Raw genomic sequence first — 23,737 nt, 5'->3', positions numbered from 1 at the left:
GTTGGGCAGTAGGCATGGGTCGTTCTGAGCTTCATTATCAGTTTAATAGGAAAAACCTGGTTTGCATAGCACATGCGTGCGTGCAGCCCGAGGCTTCCTCTGTTACAGGCACATGTTCCACTCGAGCTTTAAGACTTCGAGCGCGTCTCAAGCTCGAACGTCACCTCCGAAACCAACCGGTCGCCTCTTACCATCGTTTTCCGGCAATATCGCGAGCGCCTTGTACGTCTTACCCATCCCGTCCGGGCCGCGATCAACGAGCCTCTTCCACGCCTTCTCAACGTCATGGGCCTTGGCCTCGCCCTCGCCCTTCTGCCTAAGTGCCTTGACCAGCATCTCGGCGCGCTCCCTGATGCCCATGGCCTCGAGGAACGCCGCCTGCTCCACAGGACCGTGCACCTCGACGCCCTCGCTCGCCCTCAGGGCCGTCTCGGCAACGGCGGCAAAGTCCACGTCGGCGCTCAGGTCTGTCAGCCCCGGCTCGGCGAAGGGGCTCACGCGCCGGTGCCTGCTAATCCCCCGCAGCGAGTTGACGGGCACCGTGCCGTCGCCGGGCCCGTAGTCGAGGATCAGGGCCGCCCCCGACGGCTTGTGCTTGGGGTGCTTTGCGGACCCGCCGATGCGCGTCGCGAAGTCTGTCGCGTATAAGGATGCGTCCGGGCAGATCTCGATGAGCGCCCCCGGGATGGATTTCATGGCGCGGTAGCGCGGGGACGACTCGGGCAGGTAGAGTGAGTGGCGAGTTGAGGATGGCGACAGGGTGAGCTGGAAGTCCGGCACGGGTGTGTCTGTGGACTGGGACTTGGGCGTCCCGAGGCTCTGGTGCGTCGAGCCTGGCGGTGTGGGCGAGACGACCATTTCGCGCCATTGGACGGTTGGCTTTGTGGAGTCTGATGCCTGGGGCGATGATGGGGAGGAAGACTGGGTGGGCGCCTGCGAATGGGGGACGGTGACGAGTTGGAAGGTGTGTATGGGCAGGGCATCGAAGAATTCGTGGGCTACGATGAAGGGGACCTTGTCCGAGCCTGCTTGGGTCAGCGCAGTCCACGCCGTTGTCTCAAGCCCGGGTCTCCTACCTTGAGGAATTGATCTGACAGCCTCGGTCCACACAATTGGGAGATCTGCATATCTGCATGTGCTGTGGTAACCACTCTTGGACTCTGTCATTTGTCGGTCCTGCCCACACAAGAGGTTCTTCTGGGTAACTCTGAGCTCGGGACTGGCCTCGACCATGTAGATTGCGTCGATCGCATTGGCCATTTCCTTGAAGTTTGAGATGGTCTGCACACACAGGATCAGCAAGCCCGCCTCAAATCCTCTGGGGAGGAGGTGACATGGCGTACCCGTAGGATGTCATCCATCAGAGTGCCTCTCCCAGGGCCGACCTCAATGAGCTCAATGCCCGTCCTTGGGCGGCCCTGGGACATCCATTCGGCCACGAACCATATGCCAATGAGCTCTCCAAATATCTGAGAAATCTCTGGCGAGGTGACAAAATCCCCCTTCTGGCCAAATTGGTCTCTTCCCTGCTCGAGGGCCCCGGTATAGTAGCCGCCCACGTCACCCGTCAGGCACATGCGCATATAGCTGGCAAGGGGGATAGGCCCGGTCATCTGGGTCGACTTATTAGTCATTGCGCACATGTGTGTGTGTAGTATTGTTGCCCGAGCATACAGACCTCCATGGCTTGGGCGAGTTGCTTTGCGAGAGGCGTAGACCACTTTCTCGAGCCATCCTCACTACGCCTCGACGCCGTCATCGAAAAGGCCCGGAAGCACTGAGAGGCTACAAGGCCTGGGCGGTTCGTATATCTTGCAGACAGCCCAAGCCCCCGAGAGGCCACTCTGCGTGAAAACGGCCTCATTTTGACAATTCAGCCAGTGCAAGAATTAATTTGAACCACCAGCCGTATTCATCGTGAGATGGACATTACTGCCTTGGTTCGGTATTCGGGGACTTCACGGGTTCTACCTGAGGAATCCAAGCTAGCAATTAACTAAGGCAGGTCTGGGTGTGAGAGCTCTCACAATGCCCTTGTAGCTCCGAGCTGGGGAAGCTTCTGAAAAGTGCTTGCAGACAGACAGAACAGACCCCTGTAAAGCACACCTAGCACAGCACCCTGGCACGGCAGTTGCGTGCCGCGGCAGGCAAGCTGAGTCGACATCATCCTACCTACTTAAGTATCCTATCCATTCATAAACGAACTCACTTCTGCAGCATAACCCCCGCGCTTTCACTTTTATTTCTGCATAAAATTGCTGCTCGCCTCTCTCCCGCGCACCTCCTCCCGCTCCGTTCCCTGGCTGCATCTTCTCGATCCCTGCGTTTGACCTCCTTGCTGTCCCGGTTCAACCATGTCCGGCAAGGGCAAATCGCGATGGGCCGACAGTGAGGAGGACGCCGCGAGAGAGGCCAAGGCCAGGAGAGAGAAGGAGGAGAAGAAGAGGCTGAAGAGGGAGAAGGCAGAGGCAGCCCGTCGGGCTGAGGAGGAGAACAAGCGGCAAGCAGCTGCGGCCACGGCCACGGCCACGGCCACGGCGACGGCGGTGGGAGACGAAGACGACCAAGACGGACGGCCAGCCAAGAGGCGGCGACTGACACCAGAGCGGCAGTCGGAACAAGCCCAGGGCGGAGGGAGTAAGAGCGCAGGCCCACGGCTCCTGCGCTTCCAGGCTGATGGCGGCTTCGGCAGGTCCAACAGCGTAGAGAAGTACGACAAGCTCAACGACATCGAGGAGGGCGCGTACGGCTGGGTCGCGAGGGCCAAGGAGATCGCAACGGGCAAGGTGGTCGCGCTGAAGAGGCTCAAGATCGAGCCCAACGACCGGAACGGGCTGCCCGTCACCGGCCTGCGGGAGATACAGATCCTCAAGGACTGCGATCACAGGAATATTGTCAAGCTGCAAGAGGTGGTCGTCGGCGAAGACACGTCCAAGATAGAAAAGTGCGTAGAATGCGTGCCAGACTCTTTCTTTCTCTCTTTCTCTCTCTCTCTCTCTCTCTCTCTCTCTCTCTCTCTCTCTCTCTCTCTCTCTCTCGCTCCGTTCCATTCCGTGACAAGAGCACAATGCTGACCTTGGCGTGTTTCGACTTGCGTCCCTGTAGTATTTTCCTCGTTCTGGAATTCCTCGAACACGACCTCAAATCGATCCTCGAGGACATGCCGCAGCCCTTCCTGGCCAGCGAGGTCAAGACGCTCCTACTCCAGCTCGCGGGCGGCGTCGCCTACTTGCACGAGCACTGGGTGCTGCACCGCGACCTCAAGACGTCCAACCTCCTCCTCAACAACCGCGGGCAGCTCAAGATCGCCGACTTCGGCATGGCCCGCTACGTCGGCGACCCGCCGCCCAGGCTGACCCAGCTGGTCGTCACGCTGTGGTACCGCGCGCCCGAGCTGCTGCTGGGCGCGTCAAGCTACGGCGAGGCCGTCGACATGTGGAGCGTGGGATGCATCTTCGGCGAGCTGCTGACGCGGGAGCCGCTGCTGCAGGGCAAGAACGAGGTGGACGAGCTGACCAAGATCTTTGAGCTCTGCGGCATCCCCACCGACGACACCTGGCCCGGGTTCAGAAGGCTGCCCAACGCCAGGTCGCTGCGCCTCCCGCCCACCAGCAGGGGCAACACCACGGGCTCCGTCATCCGCGCCAAGTTCCCGTTGCTCACCGGGGCGGGCGCCTCGTTGCTCAATGGCCTCTTGTCCCTGGACCCGGCCAAGAGGCCCAGCGCGAGGGAGATGTTGGACCACGAGTATTTCCGCCAGGACCCGCGGCCCAAGTCCGAGGCCATGTTCCCGACATTCCCAAGCAAGGCTGGCCAGGAGCGTCGCCGACGGAGGGATACCCCGAACGCGCCTGGGCGAGGGGATGCGGTTGGGCTTGGGGCGGTTGATTTCAGTGGAATCTTCGCAGGCAGGGAGAAGGAGGAACGAGGCGGGGGGTTCTCGCTGAGGATGGTCTAATCCACTACGCTGTCCCACTCGGTGTGGTTGGCATTCTCGTAGTACTTTTGGAAGCAATCATGGCCATGTCGAATCGACGTTGAACTGCCTGGAGGGAAATATGTTGATAATTTGTTCATTACGTAGTTGCTTGCGACTACCTTAGTCCACCCCACATATTTCATCCCAACACACCAGATGCGTCATTACTATATGTGATTGCATGAGTGTGCAGCCGGGCTGATAAGTACATCTCAAAGTGTCGCCGGACTTTTTGCCCCCAAAAAACCTGATGAAAACCCAGATATGCCAACGCCGCTCAAACAACCGGTGGATTCGATTCCAGCCCAAACGTCCAAAGATAGATATGCACAACCGCCCCATTTAATCGCTCAACCATATCCACACGCCATTACCGCTCAGTGCTCACAAGACATGACACATTAAGTTCCACGCCAGGCTCATATGTATAGATGGTTGCATGTATGAAGCGCGGGATATGATCACACGCCAGTCACGAACCAAGTGAAACTGGCCACGGTGATTGCCGCCACGGTGACCAGGAAGCCGAGGGCCTGTCGCTCGCTGCTGGACATGGCACCACTGCAGGTTGCACAGACCCAGCCGCTAGCGAGCGGGGTGTAAGGCTGGCCGGTGTACAGGCCAAAGGTCATGGCGGCAGCGGGCGTCAGCTCGCCGGGGCCGGCGGTTGCACCAATGCTCGAGTCGGCGTCGTAGACGTACATGATGTACTGCTCGACGAGAAGGGGCTTTTGAGCCGAGTCGCTCTGGAAGGCACCCGTGTCCCATGTCAGGGCAGCCGAGGTCTCATAGGTCATGTTGGACGTCAGGGTCCAAGTCTCGGAGGCGGTGGTACACGAGATGACGACGTCGACTGCGGTGGGGGTGACCTGCACGTTTGTGTAGTTCCAGCCCAAGGTGACAAACTCGCCAATGCGGTAGAGGGCGCTCGTGATGGTGGTCTGGGGCGTCATTATGACGGCGCTGCCGGCCGGGTCGTCGGGGTTTGGGCTCGCCGTCGTCTTTGAGCTCTTGCTGCTGCCCGTTGAGCTCCTGTCCTTGGCCGTACCCGAAGCGGTGCCTGTTGCGGACCCGCTTGCATCGTCAGTCGCGGTGGCTGACTCGGAGTCGCCCGATGAGGTGATGCCTGCCGTGTTCAGGTTGCCGCCGGCGTTCGCAGGGTCGTCAGATGCGGATGCAGTTGCGGTAGGTGCTGGCGAGGATGCTGTGCGAGTTGCCCTTGGTCAGTCTTTAATCTGCACCCGAGACGTGGCTCGCTGCCGTGCCATGGGAGTGAGACATACCGGAGGACTCAGAGTCCTGCCTCACAACCAGAGCATCAAGCTCTGGCAGCCACTCTGGCCAGGCATACGCGGAGGCTATGGGTGCGAGAGACAGAAGGGCGGTGGTGAGGTGTGCGGCCTTCATATTGGCGGTGGCGGTTGTTGTTGTTGTTGTTGATGGGCCACAGGAAGGCTGGGATCGGAGTGATGAAAGCCCTCAAGCAGGGGGGGCGGCGATTTCAGTTCAGATCCTAAATCTCGACTCCTCCCGCCTCAAGGAGCCCGAAACCAAAATACCCGTTCAAAACTAGATCAGTCCCACGATGTGTCCACGGTGTGGTGGCGTCTGGTCGTGAAGCAGCACTGTAATGGCGAGAGACGTGTTGGGGCGTGCTGGTGTAATGATTGGCGAGCACAACACAGGCTTGGCGGACGTGCGATGAGTCGAGGATCAGGGGCCGGCGAGGGCTCGGACGGGTTCGTTGCTTTGGCTGTGGGCGGAGCGAACGTGTCAGGGCGGTGGAAGCGAGCGTCAGGCAGCGGCCACGAGGAGCAACACTGGGGTGAACAACAAAGCGAGGGTGTTTATTGCACAATGACAAGAGCGGTGTTGAACGGAAAGGGGAGGTTGGATTAGAGGTGCAGGCAGGGCAGGAAAAAGGCCATGGGGACGGGCAGAAAGCATCGGGGGATCGGTTGCAGGGGTGACGAGAAGAGAATGCCGAATCACAGCAGACCATTCGGACTAGCAGGACCGTTCCCACCTGCCCCCCTCCCCCTGGAGGCGAAGGCCCTGCAGACGCCCCAGTCAGTCCGGACTCCGGACTCCCAACGAGCAGCCATGGCAGCCAGTCCCTGGCCAGGCCCATGCACTATACTGCGTGTACAGTGCCTATTGTAGGTACCTACCTAGGTAGGTACTTAAGTACCTATGGTTTTGGACCTCATTCTTGTACGGAGTGTCTTTCAAGGTTGTCAGCCATCGCACAATATTGACTTCAGTGCATGCGCTCTGAAGATAGATAGAGTGGGCAGAGTGGGCAGTTCTCTGGTCTGGTCTGTCTCTGCCGGCAGATCTTGACACAGGCTCCTTGGCTGTGCAGCCGCTGTTCATCAATGCCCCCCCCTCGCATGATGTCCCGCCTTGGAACAAGGTGGTGGTGGTGGTGGTGGCGGTGGTTGGTGGTAGTGTAGTTGTACTTCAGTACATACGGAGTAGTGGCAATACCGATGGATCCAGCCTGGCCACTCAGGATCCCGGCCCAGTTCGTATTACCCGCAATGGGGGCTCACTGCCAACCCGGCTCCCAGCTCCATGTTCCCGTTTTCTCGTGTTGTGGCGCACCGTGAACCCCTGCTAAAAATAATTCATGTACATACATGAGGTCAACCACCAAGGCGAGCCAGGCCACCTGGCCACCCGAGTCGTTTGCTCGCAGACGGGGGAGGGAGTCTGGAGCAATCGTCCCGCTCCATCACGAGCTTATTATCTTCTCTGCGCCTGGTGGCCATTACACAGCACGTCAGTGTACTCCGTACATTCCTCGCGTCCAGTCAGCCAGTCTGTCCATCAACCCGGCCTGACTGCCTGATCGACGGGCTCCACAAACCTTACTGTGACAAGCATGTGAAGAGGGGATCGCGATGATCCATTCCACCGCCAGACTCGAGCCTCACGCCACGGCGCAGACAAGACATTTCCGTGTGTCGCCGTACAACTCTCACTCACACCGCACATGGGATGGTACAGGCACGGTTCACAGAGGTGGTGTCCCGGCCGGCCGGTTCATCCAGCTCGGTCCGTCAGAATTTGTCCGCTTTCCTATCTCGAGGCCAGCTTGTGCAACAAGTCACGGTCACGCAGCCAAAGCCAGAACCAACTCTGTGGGCATTCGCACGGCCACAAGATCATGTTCTTCGGATGCATGTCAGTGCCCAGGTAGCTATAGCACAGAGAATTCCGGCCCTGACCCGCACAGGCCTGAGTTCTTACAGCACTCACTCCCATGAACTTCACGAGACGAGACGGTGTAAGCAGTCGACCACGCAATGCACCACATTGTGCACGATATGAAGCTCAGCTGCCTCCTCAGCCAACACAGTCATTACTCGACAGCTGCGGAATTACATTTCTGCCATGCTATGTATGTCGCCAAACCGGCGTCCTAAACGAGGAAAAGAACAATGCAAAGTATGCTGCATCCGTAGCCATGGGCCATCCGAGACTCCACACGCCTTTTGATCAAGTTTCTAGGGGCTCCCGATGCACCCGTGACAACCCACCCCAGGGTCTAAATGAATGCCGGAAAACATCAATTCGAAAGGTCCATAATCCTATGCCCTACCATGCTACGTTCTGTCCTCCTTGTCAAAACCGACCCACGTACTGGCCAAGAGCCAAAACGGCACAACAACGCTCGAGCTTCTTGATTGCGCTCTCAGGCAGCCAACATGGTCTTCTTGGCGGCGCCGAAGCCTGGAGACGACAGGGCGTCACCGTCACCGTCGCCGCCCTCATCCTCGTCAATGTTCAAGAGGCCAAAACGGTTGGCCATTGTGCCGCCGTTGGCCTTGCTGTTGGTGGGCATCTGCTGACGGGGCTTGGGCTGTGCCATGCGCGCAAAGGGCTGGTCACACTCGTCCAGATCCCAATCGATCTTGCTGCCCTTGTATTTGCTGGAAGCGTCGTCAGTCAATGTTCGGCCTGTCTTCGGAGCATCACACTTGCGCTCGACTCATCATGCAACTTCTGGCAAACATTGCATTGTGCACCGAGTTTGTCTTGATATAGCAGCTCCCGCCGGTGAACTCGACCTTTATCACAACAAGGTTGTGGATGTGTTCAAGGTCGTTCCTGATGCCCTGCCTGTTGTGTGTGTCAGTAAAAGCGGTGAGACCGAAAGGGGTTATTATCACGGGCAACTCGGGCCCGTAATAACCGGGATACTTGAACTGACTCCGTAAAGCGTGGATCACAACGCCGAATCACAAGATTCCGGGTGGCACCGATGCCGACCTTGCTCGCAACATGACCCGGTAAGATGAAGTGGCGATCATTCCAACGAATGTCAACCTGGCAGCCGTCAACATCTTGGCTCATAAATCTTTGGAGCAGATTGGTTTACCACACACCCGCTTGTGATTGATATACAAGTCGTGACGCTTGACGTGATCAAAGAAGGCCCTGGCATCAGCTGCGAGAAGGAATGATACGGCCGCGGTGCGGTCATTGGGCCGCAAGTGGATGTCCAGCAACTTGCCACCACGCACGGCGTCGGTAATGTCGGCATGCGTGGTGTTGTCGGGGAGCTTACTCAGGAGAAGAGATCTCGCACATTGCCGCTCGTAATGCGGCCGGGTCGAAGCATGACTGTTGGGGACTTGGGTCAGGAAACTGCCCACGGGCCCACCACCAGAGACCGAGTAATTTTCGTCGCCTGCATCATCATCCCCCAGGGAATGGACATGAGCGGACACCTTGTGGTGGTCCTTGGATTCGTAGCTTGCGCTGCCATTGGGCACCCTTTGATGGGCGAGGACGCGCGAGCAGGGGGATTGGGGTGTGTAGGACGTGGTAGTATTGTTGGTTGATTTGGCAGTAGTCGGGGATGAAGCTGCCGCCTGCTGCTCGAGCGTGGCATCGTCTTTGCTGAGAAGCTGGAAACATTCCCGTCAGCGGCCTGGCGTACCTTGGATAGGATGTCGGGATTGCCCGATAGGGTTTTGAGGAGGCGTTTTTTCTTCTCTCTCTTTTTTTCTCTGTTCGCATCATTGACACAACGTACATCAATTGTTGCCTCGTCGACACCACCTCGCACCAGGTTCTGTCTCAGGTTCGCTGCAAGGGGGCGTCAGAGGAGGAGCGTGGCAGCCGCTGAATTTTGAGTTCCTTTAGCATACCGTATTTGGCGACGAGGTGCTTCAGACCATCGTACTCTGTCTTGGTAATGCAGACATCCGAGCTGAGGATGGCATCTTGGCGGTTCTCGAAGGTAGATCAGACCACAAGACCAGAGCATGCTCGCTTGGCGACATGTGGGCAGGTTTGTAACTCACAAAATTGGCACTGAATTTGAAAGGGTCATTAGCTCAGGGAACAGGTTAAATGCAAAAGCAGTGCCCGAAGACAATTATGCCAAAATAGCTCCGGGGTGCCCAGGACACACGACGAATCTGAGTGGAGCAGAGAAGGCACAACGCAGAAGGCAGAAGGCTTGAAGCTGGATCTGGTGACTTACCGTCGGACGAGCGTGTCAAAGTATGCGCGGTCAATAGTGACCAATTTGGGATCAGGCGAGGCCGACATGGCGGGCCACGAGGAGAAGCTGAGGGGCAGGACTGAAGTTGAAGACTGGACAAACGGAGCTCGAGAGCAAAGCAATCCCCCATGGCAGGACAAAATCCCAGCTCGCAAGGCCCAGCGTACCTGGGTATGTTGGTGACACCAGACAGGCAGGACCAACTAACAACCGCACCTACCCCTGTAGGTCAGCCTGGGCAAGCGTGCTGTTTGTTGGAAGGGGAGATGCAGCTAGACGAGCGGCTCTTCTTCCGCGCCTTCTAGCGCGAGAACATGTGCAGGGGGTCAGCAAATCCACTTTCAACGTCAAGGGTCCACAGGGCAGGCGGCAGTGAATGATGTTGGGTTGGGGATTCTGAATATGTGCACAACACAGTGCCATTCCTATATAAATAACCCAGTTGTCGGTCGCAGGGTAGATGAGGTGTCTAGTGACCTAGGGTAGATGCCTGGGCAGACATTGCCGCAGAGATGGTCTCGACCGTGTCCCGCTAAGACGGGGCCATGTTTGGGTGCACAGTCGAAATGCTACTATCAGTCTCCAACAAGTCAGCTGGACCCTCAAGAAAGCGGGCAATAATCAGAATCTATCCTAAATACCTACCTAGGTACCTACCTAGGTACCTAGGTAGGTAGGTACCTAGGTACGCAATGTCCATCATCTGTCTGCACTGGGCCTTCAGGCGGATGGTGGTCGGGGTTCAAGGGTCCTGTGGTCTCCGCTGCAACCGGGTTGTACCGCTATGGGGAACTCAATTGAAGATGAAGAACTACGCGCCGCATTATCAGTTGGTTGTCGGGCTCCAGGTCTGATCTCTAACAGCTTGACTGGCTGCCTGCTAGCCGTATGATCACCCAGAGGAACATCAAACGTGCCATGTCCGGCCAGAATGACTTGAGGGCCCGCCACGCTACGCTAGGTCAGCACAGGCATCAGTTTTCTGCAAGCCCGGTGGTGACAGAGCACTATGGCCACACATTGTCGCTGTGGAGCCGCTTCCAATGATTGATTCTACCCCGAATGTTCAAGCTAAAAAAAGAAGAAAAGAAAGAAAAAAAAAACAAGAGAGGGACCCGACTCTTGACCCGTCCCAAACTTCGAATCAAGCTTGCAAGATCGCCTACTCCAGCGCTATGAGATGTCTCCAGTCAGAAATGCCCCATATCACTCCATGACCTCGTCCCAGTCCAATGTCATTCTCCCGCTCTGATAGTGAAGCAGACGATCGTTAAGCGTGCTCGCCCGGAAAAATGCTTCTCCAACATGAAGTGGTCAACAACTGCAATCTACGCTCCACCCGCCAGACCATCCCGGTGACGATCCAAGTCTGACTATTTCGCAGAGCTACTGACAGTCTTGAGATAGTTTAGCAGGAACTTCTCGTTCTCGGGCGATATCGGCGCCTGCTGGCTACCGCGACGCGACATCGACGCGGAGCTGCTGGCCCCGTCCAAGCCCTGGGAGGTTCCAGGCGGGACAAGATTCGAGCCCGCGTTGGGTAGCTGGGCTGCGAGCCTTCCCATGTTGAACAAGGCAGGGTTGTTGCTGCTTTGCGTTGCGACCGGATTATACGAACTCGATGGAGGCGCCTGCGAGCTTATGGTTGGTGACTCTTTATTGAACAAAGACATCAGTTTCTGCAGCTGCTGGGGATCCGCCGCCTGGTGATGCTGAGCCACGTTGGGGAGGGTGGCCATGCCACCTTGCGCTTGAGACTGCGCAGGCCGAGAAGTGCCGCTATAAGGCAGCCCGGTTGTGGAATAGCTGTGGGGACCACGACCGATATTCTCGACGTTTTGTGGCACCGGCCCCAGATGTGATTGCGGTAGAATGTTGCCAGGCTCACCGTCCCGAGGACGAGCCGCGGGGTATTGTGCCCCAAAAGGCGCACCATAAGGGAGTCCCAGGTTCAGCTGGGTTGAGCCATTGTTCATCTGTGCGACCGATGAGCCCCCGCCGAGAAGAGCAGGTTGCTGCTGTTGCCGCTTTGGAGAGTTGTTCTCTTTCAAGTTCAATTGAGCCCCTTGGCGTGTGGGAGACGCGGTCGCAGCTTGCTTGAAAATGTCCAGCAGTGCAGTTCTCTGGCTCTCTGGCACATTTGACGGCCTCAGAGCCGCTTGAGCGGCAGCAATTTGAGGGCTTCCATTTGTTGGGGCCTGCATAGGCTGCCCGCCATGCCGTCCGGGAGAATATGTTGATGCCAAGGCGGCCAGGTTCTGCGATGTCAGCTGCTGGTTTGGTCTCTGGCCCCCTTCCACGCGATTTTGCGAAGCTGGACTTTGCTGCACATGCTGCTGTGCAGACTGCTGTGCAAGCTTCTGTGCCGGGGTGGTGTCCTTCTTGAAAGCATCAAGCAGAGCTTGACGGGCATTATCCAGAGGCGCTGCCTGCAGACGCGAGGTGGCCGCGCTGTGTTGCGGCATATGTTGCGACGCTCCCATACCTGCAGCGAACTGCGGCCACATGCTCGCTTGCTGGTACATCTGGCCGGTCCTATTGTCAGGGGCCGGGTTGGGCCCCAGGGCATTCGCCAAGAGGTGGTTCGCTTGACGAGGTAGAGGCTGCGGGTGTACCAAGCCTGGCTGATTAACGCTGTTCGGGGTGTATTGTGCTGATGGCTGCTGGTATGTCGCCTGTCCTTGCTGCGGCGCGGGCCTTGCGGGTGCGCCCCCAGCGCCAAGGACAGACAGAAGCTGACTGTTCATGTCTGGCTGTGAAGGAAAAGGAGGATGCGCTGGCTGGTACGCTGGAAGTCGATGAGAGGAGTGATTATGGTGGGGATTTTGAGGGATCGGGGCGACGTTGTGTACATGATCCAAGGGTGTGTGCGGTACATGAGCATCAGGTGGAGCTCTCCCAAGCTGGCTCTCGCTCGGCGCGTCCCTCTGTTGCTGTAACATTGCCAGAAGCGCCTGGCCGCGATCCTGGCTCAGATCTGGGGGCGCCGCCGGCTGTGGAGCCTGCGCCTGCGGCTGGATCTTCAAGAGTCTTTGGAGCTCTCGAGTTGCAGCCTCATGGACGTGGTCTTTAGCATCTGAGGGCGGAGGCAGATCCGTCCTGGTTTCTGTCGCGGTGCCCTCCTCCTCCGTCATGATTTCATCCATCTCGGCCTGCAAAGCAGGGCCAGACCGGCGACTGTTCCTCATCTTGTCCTTCTTCTTGATCTCGTGCTTGATCCATCTATTCAAAGGCTCCATGAAGGGCGCTACCATGTAGAACTTGGAAGCATTTGGGCCCGCAGCATTATCTTGTGCTTGTTTCTTCTTGACACGCCCGGGAAGGTCAACCAGCTTGTACCATTGGATCTTGGAGATCTCTTTTCTTGTCCTGGGTTCAAAATGTGTATCCATGGGTACGTTTGGGATCACGTAGAGGCGCAGATGCTGATCCCTGATTGTCTGCTCGAAGTATTTGACTTTCCGGTTGTGCGGTATCAACCCGGCCTCCTCCACGTTGAAGCCGGTTTCCTCGTAGACTTCACGTATCGCGCAATGCAAGTCGTCCTCCTCCTGGTTGATCTTGCCGCGGGGGAAGCTCCAGTTGGCGCTGGACTTCCAACCCTTGACGAGCACGGCTGAGTCCATGGCCTCGTTGAGCATGATCAGGCCCCGCACTGGTATCCGTTTTTTGTAGGCAACCCAGTTATCGTATGCCTTTTCAAGGATGTCGAGCGAGGCGATGGAGGTGACGGGACAATGCTGGAGGATTCGCAGACTGAAATCTCGTATCCTGAGGTTTGGCAGGGTGGTGGGGTTCAAGGGCCGGATGAAGTCTTCGTAGAACCATTGTGCTTCTTCGAGATGCATGCCGATTCTGCTGAATTCCTGCAACTCCTCCTTTGGGAGATTATTCAGGAAGCGAGCACAAAGCTCGTCCAGCCCTGGTTACAGGACATGTCGGTCAGCAGGCTGCCCGCCGCGGATGGCTTGCTGTGCTGGCGGCGTATCATCACAGTGAGAGGGCTTACAGTCTTCTAACGTCGTCCGTGATGGGTCCATTATGACGGGTTGGCTTGTTGATCATATCTACCAGCGCTGCGACGGTCCGGGAATGTGGGCGGTGACGGTTGTGGTGCGGTGCGAAGGAGGATGTTATAGGTACCGGAAGGACCGCAGAGCGACGTCGTTGTTGTCAGGCCGGTGTGGGTCGCTTGTTGGTTTGGGCCGAGCGGGTCAACGGCTTGGGACTAGGTTTCGCTGTGATGGCGACGTGGGGTGGAGAGGGGCGCGAGAAAAGAAAAAGTAGTGATGATACTGTGTAATTGGATGTCTGGTAATGACTGCCCAGCCCGCGCCTGAATGCGGCCCCGCGGAGACGGAGGCAGGAGACCTCTAGGTAGGTGGTAGAAATAGCAACGGCCGAGTAGTCGTGGTTCTGTTGTGAGACTTTGCTGCGCAAGCAGAGAGAGCTATGTCCAGGGCCCGGCGGAGTCAATGCGAGGTGAGGTGGCGGGTAGCTGCCACTGGCTGCCCAGCAAGTCACTTGTAGGCCTCGCTGCCGGCCGGGTCGCACCCCAGTTGCTGGGTTGGGTTGGGCTGCTAGAGCGCGGCAGCTGTGGCTGGGCAGCCGATCGCATTGCCAGGGGGGCGAGTGATGGGTTGATGGGCTGCCGCCCGCTTAGCTCATCAGTGCTTTGGCCTCCGACGACCTGCGTGGAGGGCAGAGGGGTATTGTTGTGGACAACTTGTGGCTTGACGAAGAGGATAAAACCCTGTCACGATGTGGCTATGCCGTCCGTTTCCCAAGCAAGACCAGGTTATTGTCTATGCATCATTCGCATCCAACTACATGCAGAGTACAAACTGTAGCTTGAGGGCAGATGGGCCGTAACGGCAGCACTCCCACGAGGGAGCTACAGCCACACTCTGCACTAACAGCGGCCAGGATCGGGATGGGCCTAGAAGCTCTTGACGTAATGGGGGCCAGGAGCTTGGTTTCATGGGTTGGGCTTGTCGCAAATCCGGTATTGTGCTAGTGTGGCCTGCGACTAACTGGGCGGCGCAACATGCGTCGCATTGAAGAGCGGTGCGTGTTGCCTCGCCGTTGATCACGCTTAATGAGTGTCTGGTGTGTTGGCGCCCTCAGTTGGCAGTACAACATCAAACGGTCATAAACAGGCCCTCACTCCCACTTACTTGCGTCTTTGATCTGTGCATCCGACACCGTCTCCTGTCAACTTTTGTTCCGTGTTCCAAGTCTGTGTTGCCCCGGGCCTCTGACTGCCCTCCGACCCCTTGTTTCGCTCTCGAGGGCTGTCTTCTGATACTCATCAGACATTCTCATCTCCGGCCGGCCAGCCAATTATTCGGCCTTCACGTCTGACCGCCACGACTACCTACCACCCGGCGCATCACTTTTGTTTAAAGAAAAAAGAGGCCCAGCCTCCGAGGGACAGGCTGTGGTTTCTCCCCTCTGTCATTCTTCACCTTCCACAATAATTCCCACACTTCCGCTCAGCATCACCGGCGCTCCTACGCATCTTGCGCGAATCTGAGAATCGCCAAACATGACTTCCAAAATTGCTGGTGGTGAGTGGATCCAGACAACCTGCATCAGAACACACTCACTCCCGTCTGTTTCCATGACTGCCAGTTCATCTACTTACTTCGTTGGTGCACAGCGGTGCTCAGGCGGGCTGTCACACAAGCCCAGGGCGAGACTCTGAACAACTTCGCAAAGAACTTCGACTCTGAGGTAAGCTTGTGATAATTCGCGTAGGCGCAATGCCGTCTGACCGGCCTTCAGGATCCCTTCTACTATGTCGAGTCACATCCGACCCAAGGCGGAATGTCTGAAAAGAAGAAGAAGGAGAAAAGAAAGTTCAAGAATTACAAGAAGGGTTTGATGGGAAAGGAGATTTATCGACCTCCGGGACTCTCGGGACCCGAGAATGACCACGATGTCGCCATCCTAGCCAGTGTGCGGCGGCGTTCGTGGCACCTGGACATGAGCCTCTTCCATTGGTGTGGGTTCCGATTTGGGTGGTCTGTCATTATTGGTCTTGTCCCAGTGTAAGCTTGCTTCTCTGCTCCTCATCCCAGGCCCAAAACCGGTGGGACTGGAGGCGAACCGCTGCTAACCATGGTGCATAGGCTCGGCGATATTATCGACTGCCTTTTAGCTTACTGGATCATTCGCAAGGCAGACAAGATCAACGGTGGGCTGCCAAGTAAGATCAAGAACAGGATGTATCTCAACGTCGCCGCCGATTTCGCCATCGGGCTGGTGCCGCTGCTTGGAGACATCGCCGACGCCCTTTATAAGGCCAACTCGCGCAATACCTGGTTGCTGGAAGATTACCTCGTCAAGAAGGCCAAAGCAAAGAAAGCAGAGGAAGCAAAGGTCGGGCAGAATCAGCAGTTTGCAGACCCAGACGACGACCTCGAGGCGGGGCTGGCCGCATCACAGCCAAGGGCATCTGCACCACAGCAGCCCAAGGCGACGAAAAAGATCAAGGGGAAGCAGACACGGCGTTGATATAGGCATGAAGGAAAGAAAGATACAACACGGCAACGTAGTGGAGATGGGAGCGACATCGCAGCCGCAAACCATGGGTGTGGGGACTTTACCAGAAGACGCGTCTTTGAGACGCGTCTCTGGTACGTAACACATGACTTTGAGGTTGCGCAGTACCGGAGCGGACAGAGCCGGATACTGTACGGAGGCACAGTACTTTTCCGGGACAAGATCAGCCACGGCATGGTTCAGCAATTGGAGATTGTTTCTTTTAGGCAGTATTAGTCATAACGCACTTTGCAGCACGTGTGAATCCATTCTCAGCATCCAGCAGGCAAAGAGCAATCACTGTGCAGTTGTGATTCAATCCTGATTCATGACAGGCATAACTGATGAGTATTCTTGTCCATGAGGGTTTGCGGCAGTGGGAAACAACCTAGCTTGAAGTGGTGCAATGTGATCAGGCAGACGAGGGCCCAAGGCGGGCAAGACCTTGCAAAGCGTGATGATCGGTGTTGTTGTGGATGGTGATGTCAGGGAAACGGAGCGGGATCAAAGGATCTGATAAGCCCTTTGACCATTCTGGCAGTCTGGCAGGGACTGGGCCCATTTGTGTCCCCTCCGAAAACCCAAAGAGCAGGTGGATGTGAACCCCCCTGGCTGGGGAGACCCAGTGCACAGCTGAGCCAAGGGAATAGACAAGTACCAGCCATCTGATCACCGGGGCCAATGCGACCAAAAGTGGGTGGATGGTGCCCTGACTGTGTCTTGAAATGTGCCACATTGTCGCATGTCTGGGCCAGGTAGGCTGCCAGGGGTGCAGGGACACTGTCGGGCGACGCGCTTTTGGCCCAGCTCCAAAAAACGAGACGCGTCGGAGAGACCCACACGGCCTAGCGCCTGTTGCCTCTTCTTTCACTTTAAAGGCCCTACCTACTACCTACCTCTCGTCACAACATTCTCAACTCTTCCAGACATCCCACTACAGACCTTTCTTGAGACAACACGGACAGAACTCAGACACATATCCAGTCCATTCAGTCTTGGTCCTCACACTCCAATCCTTTGTGGTAATTCCTGCATCTGCCATTTCAACCAGTTTCCCCCATACGTCAACCATGTCTGTGGAGATCACACCCTCGAAGCAGGTGAGACCGCGTTTGCCCACTCCTGCTGGAGAACCACAGCAGCGCACAATGGACTGGCTCTAACTTCAACAGGCTGCTTCTGGCATTGAGTCTCTCAACATGGAGTCCCCAGTAAAGAAGCTGGACCTCGGCATCGCCAACAAGGAGAATGACTTCCAAGACCCCGCTGTCGCCACCCTGGCTCAGGACCTCGATGCGAAGCACGCAGCCACAAAGGAGATCACCAAGGCACCAGAGGAACCAGCCAAGATCCCTGATCTCCGTGCTGACGAACTTGATGAGCCCATCCTCAAGGAAAACCCTCACCGTTTCGTCCTGTTCCCTATCCAATACCATGAGGTACGCGACGCGCCACGCCCCCGGTCCAACGCGTTAAGTGGATCCACACTAACAACATCTCTGCTATAGATCTGGCAGATGTACAAGAAGCATGAAGCTTCCTTCTGGACTGCCGAGGAGATCGATCTCTCCAAGGACTTGCATGACTGGAGTAACCGCCTGACTGACGACGAGCGATACTTCGTCTCCCACATCCTCGCCTTCTTCGCTGCCTCAGATGGAATCGTGAACGAGAACCTGGTGGAGCGCTTCAGCGGCGAGGTCCAGATCCCAGAGGCCCGCTGCTTCTACGGCTTCCAGATTATGATGGAGAACATCCACTCTGAGACGTACTCGCTGCTCATCGACACCTACATTAAGGAGCCCGCCCAGCGCACCCACCTTCTCAATGCCATTGACACGAGTGAGTCTTGCCCCCTCGAGTCGCTTCATGCACGCGTCATCTGACACATGCTTCTCAGTTCCCTGCATCCGCAAGAAGGCCGACTGGGCCCTGAAATGGATCCAGGACCGCGAGTCCACCTACGCCCAGCGACTGGTTGCCTTTGCTGCCGTCGAGGGTATCTTCTTCAGCGGCGCATTCGCCTCCATCTTCTGGCTCAAGAAGCGTGGTCTCATGCCTGGTCTGACCTTCTCCAACGAGCTGATTTCCCGAGATGAGGGTCTGCACACCGACTTTGCCTGTCTCCTGTTCTCTCACCTGAGGAACCGTCCAAGCAAGCAGCGTGTCGAGGACATCATCACCGAGGCTGTCGCCATCGAGAAGGAGTTCTTGACCGAGGCTCTGCCATGTGCCCTCCTCGGCATGAACTCCAACCTCATGAAGCAGTACATCGAGTTTGTTGCCGACCGTCTCCTGGTTGCTCTGGGCAATGACAAGGTTTACAAGTCGTCGAATCCCTTCGACTTCATGGAGAACATCTCTCTTGGTGGCAAGACCAACTTCTTTGAGAAGCGCGTCGGTGACTACCAGAAGGCCGGTGTCATGGCCAGTACCAAGAAGCCCGTCCCTGCTGACGACTCCCCATCCGAGGAGAAGGGTGAGAACGGCGGAGACTTCACCTTCGACGAAGACTTCTAATCGTGTCTACAAATGCACCCCGTCCTTGTCCCAAGACAAGTTGGGTCGTACGTTGCACAATACTCCCGTACATGCATCTCTGGGTATAGACAACAGAGGGAGAGCTGCTCTCTCGTTCATAGCACTCGCTATGGTTTCTGACTGGTGGCCGTAGGGTATATAGACCTGGCCGCCACGGTGGTTTTGTTTCTGGTCATCTGCTGGCGTTGGTGGAGTTTTTCATTATCGGTAGTACCCAATATTTCGCGATGGGTCATGAATTCACGGTACAGGGAGCTGCGGACAAATATAGTCTCGGGATCCTCATCATGTAACAATAGATATTCTTTAGGCAGGCATCAATGTCCTCTAGAATGCCCTTGCTCTCTTTCCCAGTTCTCGTGACTTGCAGTATCCTGAGCTCCTTGCTTGGCTCGCCTCCCAATGATCATCCATCAGCCACCGAGGCAATGCCTGCTGATATGTGTGGGTGTGGGGGGTGGTGGTGTTAAACACAGATTTGGCTGTCCAAGACAGAAGTGCCGTCCTTCGCATCTTGACGTCAAGGATGCAGTCGACAAACATACAGCCCGCTCACCGCTTGCCCTTCTTCTTCTTGCCCTTCCCACCTCCACCACCTCCCGCCCCGGCCTGCGCCTGCTGGACAGGCTGACCAGCTCCTCCCGCCGCGCCGCCCGCGGGGCCGACCGGCGGCGTCGCAGTCCCAGCGGCAGCCTCATCCTCGACGACAGGCGCCGGCGCGTCGGGCAGCGCCGCCATCCTCCTGCCCAGGGCACCCAGCAGCTGCACGAGCCGCGACACCTCGGCGGCCTTGGTCGTCTTGTACTTGAGGCAGACGCCCGAGTGGGGGTCGTAGGTCTTGAGTATCAAGGACGCGCGCGGCGGCCTGCTCGTCGCCGAGGCGTCGGTCATGGGCGTGTCGTCGCCATCGTCCTGCTTCTTGACCTTTGTCGCTCGTGGTTTCACGGGCTTGATGTTGTATTTTGTGGTGACGCGGGCCTATTGACGGGGAGGTTGCTTGGTGAGTGTGTGATTTCCTTTTCCCGCGACGGGGATGCAACGGTCGCAACCTAGACGCGGGAGGGCATGCTCAGAGGATGAGAAGACGTACTGTTGTTGGGCGGGCCTCGATGAGGAGGCGGGACTGGGCAAGCCACTCCTGGCTCGTAAGTATGTATGGCATGCCTGTGCTGGTCCTTCCTTGCCTGCCTGAGCCTAGGAGTATGCTGAAGAGTCCAAGTTTATGCCGGATACTCTGCGCAAGAGGACGGGAGACAGGCGTCGCACTGAGTGATTGCTGCAAGTCCGGCCGTGGTTTTGGGAGGCTGTCTAGGTAGCTGCAATTCCGAGCTGCTTGGCGTTACATCGAAAGAGTAGAGCTGCCTTTGGTTGGTGGGGTCCCCCCACCGCGGCCGGCACCAGGGATAAGGTCTTGGTCTGGGTCTTCCAAAAGTGTACGGTACCACGCAGTCGGTACTCTCGTCTTCCGAGGCAATGGTGGATGTTCTTTTCTATGCTTTTGAATGCCGCAAATGAAGTAGTGCCTGCAAACCAATAAATGAGGCGTGCATTCACCCTCAGTTCCAACTTCTTCACGGATCTATCCTGAGGCCCCACCAAGCCTGCCATCCTCGCATTCGGCTTAGAGTACATTGGGCACTTCTTTCAGCCGATGTCTTTTGGTATCTTTCTACATGCGATTGAGCTTCCGTATTCTGCAAGCCCCCCAATGCTTTTAAATGCCCTTCAAATGCCCTTCAAATGCATCGTTTCCAACTTCTGCTCTACAGCTTCGTCTCCGCGATTGGTAGTACAAGGCCCTCGACCTTACGGACGAGCTTATTCGTCTGTTCTGCTAAACTCAAGGTCAAGATAGTGTGTGGTAATATCCTCGCCAGGTGAGGCAGGAAGCCTTTGTAGATCGCAAAGAAGCCCTCGGTTCTCACAGTTTTGGATAAACAGTCCAAGACGCCGTTGTACAGGTTCCCGTGCTGGTTGTAGAGACGCGACATGACGGTATCTATGCTGCAAGTTAGGGCGCTGGGCAGTCCAAAGGCAGTGGGGGTTTTTTTTTGGGGGGGGGGGGCAGTGTACTAACCTGGGGGGTGCATAAAACAGCAGACGACGAAGCCACTGATAGCGCTGCTGGTCAGATGCAGGGCAGGGCCCTCTTCCATGCCCGCGTGCTTCATCAGCCTCCTCTTCGCAAAGAAGTATGTCGGAAGTTGCACTGAACTCCCTGCGCCCGTCCTGATCATTGCCGCGTCGACGCCGCGGTAGAGGCCTCGGACACCCTCAGCCGTATAGATTTGTCGCAGTCCATCAAACGCATTACGGTACTTGTGCTGTGTACCAACGGGCCGGAATGGCGAGTAGCTTTGTAATCGTGTCTTGACTAGGAAGAAGGGACTTCCGGCCATGGCACCTAACACACCGGACCCGGCACCGCAGAACATGTTGACACCAAGCGACTGGACTTTGTCATCCTTGAAGATAACTGATGTGATCATCTTGCGCATGGGCTCGTAAAAGCCCAGCCGGCAGCCATTGAGTAGAATCTGGTATGTGTATGCCGTCCCTAGACCTCGATAGATGCCTCGTAGACCCTCGTTCCGTACGATGACCGAAACTCCGTGAATAGGGCCTCGGTAGTGGTGTGGCTGGTGTCCCTTGTCCTGGAGCTCTCCTTGGAGTTGCATGCTATTCCAGTCGCCCCGTCAGCTTTGTCAAGCGAGAGCAGCACGGGACGTCAGGAGCACTGCGAGCACCCCGGACGACCGCAGAGACAATGCTTCATCGCACGTACCGGATCTTTACCGTCTCGAAGGGGTGTGTTACTGTAACGGCGCCACAGGCGGCGATGCCGCCTGCGATGAAAGCCCTGCGACGAGGTCAGCGCATTCATCATTCATCGTCAGTGAAGAGGGCGACGGGGGACAAGCACGAAACCTCGGGCCATGTTCGTACCCTGTTGTGGTTGACATTCGGGCGAATTCAACCGATGTTTATACAAGAGGCACAAATCAATTCCACAGGAAAACGGGTTCGAACAAAGTAAACGTCTCCAAGACCAGCTGGTGGCCCGCGTGTTGGTGCCGTGTTGATGACTGAGCGCACACGGTCAATGTATGCGACGGCGGCGCGCCGAGGCAAGCCGAGCGAGAGGCAGAAAAGTGGTGCAGACGAAGCCTTATGGTAATAACGACATAGCGCTGACAACTCCTGGGGGTTTAGTGGTCGCCGGAGGATCCGAAACGGCTCAACCAGAAATATTGTGTAAATGGGTTGGCTGCCGCAAGGTCCCAGGAAGTCCGGGCAGAAAGACCAGAAAGAACTCGACTCCTGAAAGCTGCGATTGTCGGAGCTGCTGGCCAGCCAGGGTCCGTCATGTCGTGCTTTGTCCCCACAGGGCTAATCAGGTCCCGAAGCTTCCCCGGAAATCCAGAGGTGGGCCATTTGGCCGACTCCATACAGCAATTGGAACAGCAGGTCATCCATGTCCGAGCCCCACCTCCCGCCCCCCAAGGGCCCCAACCCGAAAAACAGCTTAAGCTCTTCGCACCACTCTGGAGTGCACTGTCACTCGTCGACGGTCCCTCCACACCACCATGTCGGCGACTCCTATGGACATCGACGCCGGGTCATCCCCGGCGCCGGCAGAAGCTCCCCAGTTGAACATCACAAGGACCTTGGGGAACAATGTCAGCACCACCTCTGCCGTCAGCGAGGTCATTGCCAATTTCAGGCCAACCAAGGTATGCATTCCTAGCTGTGATGCGCCCTCGACTTTCGGTGGCTCCGGTGGGCTAACGTGGGCTTCACCTGCAGCTCTTCAAGAGGGACGAGTCCAAAGATGGGAAACCGCCGTCATACATCCTCTCAATCGACTACGATGACCCGGGCGAGCTGTGCATGACATCCGAGAGCGACGAGACCATCCAAATCTACAATGTCAAAGAGGGCCGCCATGACAAGACCCTCTTGAGCAAGAAGTATGGTGTCAAATTGGCCAGGTTCACGCATGCAAGCTCGAGTATCATATACGCAAGCACAAAGCAGAACGGTCAGTACTGCAGCGATCCTGCCCTGGGGGCCCAGCCTGGACAGCCGCAGCCGCAGCCTCAGCCGCTGACAAACGTCTCCTAGATGCCATCCGCTACCTAGCGACGCACGACAACTCATTCATCCGATACTTCGAGGGCCACGAGGGCCCGGTAACCGCCCTGACGATGCACCCCGGTGCCGACAACTTCATTTCGTGCGGGCGCGACAACACCGTGCGACTGTGGGACATGAACACCAAGTTCTGGACAGCGCAGATCAACCTCCGCACTCCCTACCTCGCCGCCTACGATCCATCCGGGCAAGTCTTCGCAGTCGCATCATCTTCTAGTGGAAGCATCCTGCTATATGACCATCGCAACTATGTCAAGCCCTTTAATGTCTTCGACATTGTCGACAAGTGCCACCCGGTTGACACACACTATACCATGCAGGGCTGGACCAAGCTCGAGTTCTCCAACGACGGGAAGCACATCCTGCTGGGAGCCAACGGGAAGGGCCATTTCTTGCTCGACGCGTTCACATGCGAGCTCAAGGCCTACTTGCGCAAGCCTGAGGGTGGCACTAGGAGGGCTGCCCCTGGTGAGGCGAACCTGCGAGGTCCTCCCTCAGAGAACCCAACCAATCTGGAGAGCAGTGGCGAGTGTTGCTTCACACCCGATGGCAGGTATGTCTTGAGCGGCTCGAAGAAGGATGTCTTGGTGTGGGACGTCTTGGGAACGACCACCGAGAAGAAGGTGCTAGAACCAAGTTACGTTCTCGAGGACAAGAAGGAAGCTGCAGTCTTGGCTTACAACCCACGGTTTAATTTCTTTGCCACAGCAGACCAGCAATTGGAGTTCTGGCTGCCAGACCCCCATGCTTGAACCACGAACAAGAGCGGTTAATTATGAGGCTGTGCCAGAGGAGTTGGGGTGACCACTTAGTTGTACCTGTATTTTTGTATATGATACCCTTTGCATGGGGACGGGCGTCTCACGGCATTAACAAAGCATAGATCCTCCCGGAGGAAGAATGAAAGATTATCTTGCTTCCATCCTGTATCGGAATTACCATCATTTAACCTCACGGCAGCATTCTCCATCGCGTTGTAGGCAAGTACTCGCCTG

At 56.8% G+C, this 23,737-nt stretch overlaps 9 protein-coding genes across 9 annotated transcripts; 4 read left to right on the top strand and 5 right to left on the bottom strand.

The window, feature by feature from the left end:
* Positions 1-147: 147 nt before the first annotated feature.
* KVR01_004455 (uncharacterized protein) lies at positions 148-1,864 on the bottom strand (the record flags this gene model as incomplete). The annotated part of the gene is made up of 4 exons (XM_044781510.1): positions 148-1,025; positions 1,077-1,281; positions 1,344-1,613; positions 1,679-1,864. 4 exons carry the CDS (start codon positions 1,862-1,864, stop codon positions 148-150), a joined length of 1,539 nt encoding a protein of 512 aa, XP_044646619.1.
* A 349-nt stretch (positions 1,865-2,213) lies between these two features.
* Positions 2,214-4,081, top strand: KVR01_004655 (uncharacterized protein). Its single transcript, XM_044783455.1, has 2 exons — positions 2,214-2,944; positions 3,106-4,081. Exons 1-2 carry the CDS (start codon positions 2,355-2,357, stop codon positions 3,956-3,958), a joined length of 1,443 nt encoding a protein of 480 aa, XP_044646819.1. The 5' UTR covers positions 2,214-2,354; the 3' UTR covers positions 3,959-4,081.
* On the bottom strand, positions 4,059-6,368 carry KVR01_004396 (uncharacterized protein). The gene is made up of 2 exons (XM_044787461.1): positions 5,263-6,368; positions 4,059-5,183 (listed from the first exon to the last, which is right to left on the bottom strand). The coding sequence occupies exons 1-2, from the start codon at positions 5,384-5,386 to the stop codon at positions 4,441-4,443; spliced, it is 867 nt and encodes a 288-aa protein (XP_044646560.1). The 5' UTR covers positions 5,387-6,368; the 3' UTR covers positions 4,059-4,440.
* Positions 6,369-10,873: 4,505 nt separating this feature from the next.
* Positions 10,874-13,540, bottom strand: KVR01_004349 (decapping enzyme complex catalytic subunit; the record flags this gene model as incomplete). The annotated part of the gene is made up of 2 exons (XM_044793384.1): positions 10,874-13,422; positions 13,510-13,540. 2 exons carry the CDS (start codon positions 13,538-13,540, stop codon positions 10,874-10,876), a joined length of 2,580 nt encoding a protein of 859 aa, XP_044646513.1.
* Positions 13,541-14,276: 736 nt separating this feature from the next.
* On the top strand, positions 14,277-16,741 carry KVR01_004190 (uncharacterized protein). Its single transcript, XM_044789723.1, has 4 exons — positions 14,277-15,070; positions 15,163-15,236; positions 15,288-15,553; positions 15,635-16,741. Exons 1-4 carry the CDS (start codon positions 15,049-15,051, stop codon positions 16,017-16,019), a joined length of 747 nt encoding a protein of 248 aa, XP_044646354.1. The 5' UTR covers positions 14,277-15,048; the 3' UTR covers positions 16,020-16,741.
* Positions 16,742-17,116: 375 nt separating this feature from the next.
* KVR01_004560 (ribonucleotide-diphosphate reductase subunit RNR2) lies at positions 17,117-18,566 on the top strand (the record flags this gene model as incomplete). Its single annotated transcript, XM_044786632.1, has 4 exons — positions 17,117-17,146; positions 17,219-17,485; positions 17,555-17,888; positions 17,947-18,566. 4 exons carry the CDS (start codon positions 17,117-17,119, stop codon positions 18,564-18,566), a joined length of 1,251 nt encoding a protein of 416 aa, XP_044646724.1.
* Positions 18,567-19,139: 573 nt separating this feature from the next.
* KVR01_004260 (uncharacterized protein) lies at positions 19,140-19,749 on the bottom strand (the record flags this gene model as incomplete). Its single annotated transcript, XM_044782018.1, has 2 exons — positions 19,140-19,565; positions 19,678-19,749. 2 exons carry the CDS (start codon positions 19,747-19,749, stop codon positions 19,140-19,142), a joined length of 498 nt encoding a protein of 165 aa, XP_044646424.1.
* A 264-nt stretch (positions 19,750-20,013) lies between these two features.
* On the bottom strand, positions 20,014-22,119 carry KVR01_004463 (uncharacterized protein). Its single transcript, XM_044789370.1, has 4 exons — positions 21,534-22,119; positions 21,373-21,447; positions 20,665-21,266; positions 20,014-20,586 (listed from the first exon to the last, which is right to left on the bottom strand). Exons 1-4 carry the CDS (start codon positions 21,548-21,550, stop codon positions 20,351-20,353), a joined length of 930 nt encoding a protein of 309 aa, XP_044646627.1. The 5' UTR covers positions 21,551-22,119; the 3' UTR covers positions 20,014-20,350.
* On the top strand, positions 21,622-23,696 carry KVR01_004480 (WD-repeat containing protein SWD2). Its single transcript, XM_044787740.1, has 3 exons — positions 21,622-22,321; positions 22,395-22,629; positions 22,713-23,696. Exons 1-3 carry the CDS (start codon positions 22,175-22,177, stop codon positions 23,492-23,494), a joined length of 1,164 nt encoding a protein of 387 aa, XP_044646644.1. The 5' UTR covers positions 21,622-22,174; the 3' UTR covers positions 23,495-23,696.
* The last annotated feature ends 41 nt before the right edge of the window (positions 23,697-23,737 follow it).

This window comes from Diaporthe batatas (assembly GCF_019321695.1).
Source record: "Diaporthe batatas strain CRI 302-4 chromosome Unknown Contig00004, whole genome shotgun sequence".
Lineage (NCBI taxonomy): Eukaryota > Fungi > Ascomycota > Sordariomycetes > Diaporthales > Diaporthaceae > Diaporthe > Diaporthe batatas.
This window is presented reverse-complemented; position numbering and strand designations above follow the sequence as displayed.

Coding starts and splice junctions, on each gene's coding strand:
- KVR01_004396 (XM_044787461.1), bottom strand. CDS start 5,386: ATGAAGGCCGCACACCTCACCACCGCCCTTCTGTCTCTCGCACCCATA. Junction 5,184..5,262: donor GCAGGACTCTGAGTCCTCCG/GTATGTCTCACT, acceptor CAACTCGCACAG/CATCCTCGCCAGCACCTACC.
- KVR01_004655 (XM_044783455.1), top strand. CDS start 2,355: ATGTCCGGCAAGGGCAAATCGCGATGGGCCGACAGTGAGGAGGACGCC. Junction 2,945..3,105: donor GACACGTCCAAGATAGAAAA/GTGCGTAGAATG, acceptor GCGTCCCTGTAG/TATTTTCCTCGTTCTGGAAT.
- KVR01_004480 (XM_044787740.1), top strand. CDS start 22,175: ATGTCGGCGACTCCTATGGACATCGACGCCGGGTCATCCCCGGCGCCG. Junction 22,322..22,394: donor CCAATTTCAGGCCAACCAAG/GTATGCATTCCT, acceptor CTTCACCTGCAG/CTCTTCAAGAGGGACGAGTC. Junction 22,630..22,712: donor CGCAAGCACAAAGCAGAACG/GTCAGTACTGCA, acceptor AACGTCTCCTAG/ATGCCATCCGCTACCTAGCG.
- KVR01_004190 (XM_044789723.1), top strand. CDS start 15,049: ATGACTTCCAAAATTGCTGGTG. Junction 15,071..15,162: donor GACTTCCAAAATTGCTGGTG/GTGAGTGGATCC, acceptor GTTGGTGCACAG/CGGTGCTCAGGCGGGCTGTC. Junction 15,237..15,287: donor CAAAGAACTTCGACTCTGAG/GTAAGCTTGTGA, acceptor ACCGGCCTTCAG/GATCCCTTCTACTATGTCGA.
- KVR01_004463 (XM_044789370.1), bottom strand. Junction 21,267..21,372: donor TTCGAGACGGTAAAGATCCG/GTACGTGCGATG, acceptor CGACTGGAATAG/CATGCAACTCCAAGGAGAGC. Junction 20,587..20,664: donor CTGTTTTATGCACCCCCCAG/GTTAGTACACTG, acceptor CTTGCAGCATAG/ATACCGTCATGTCGCGTCTC.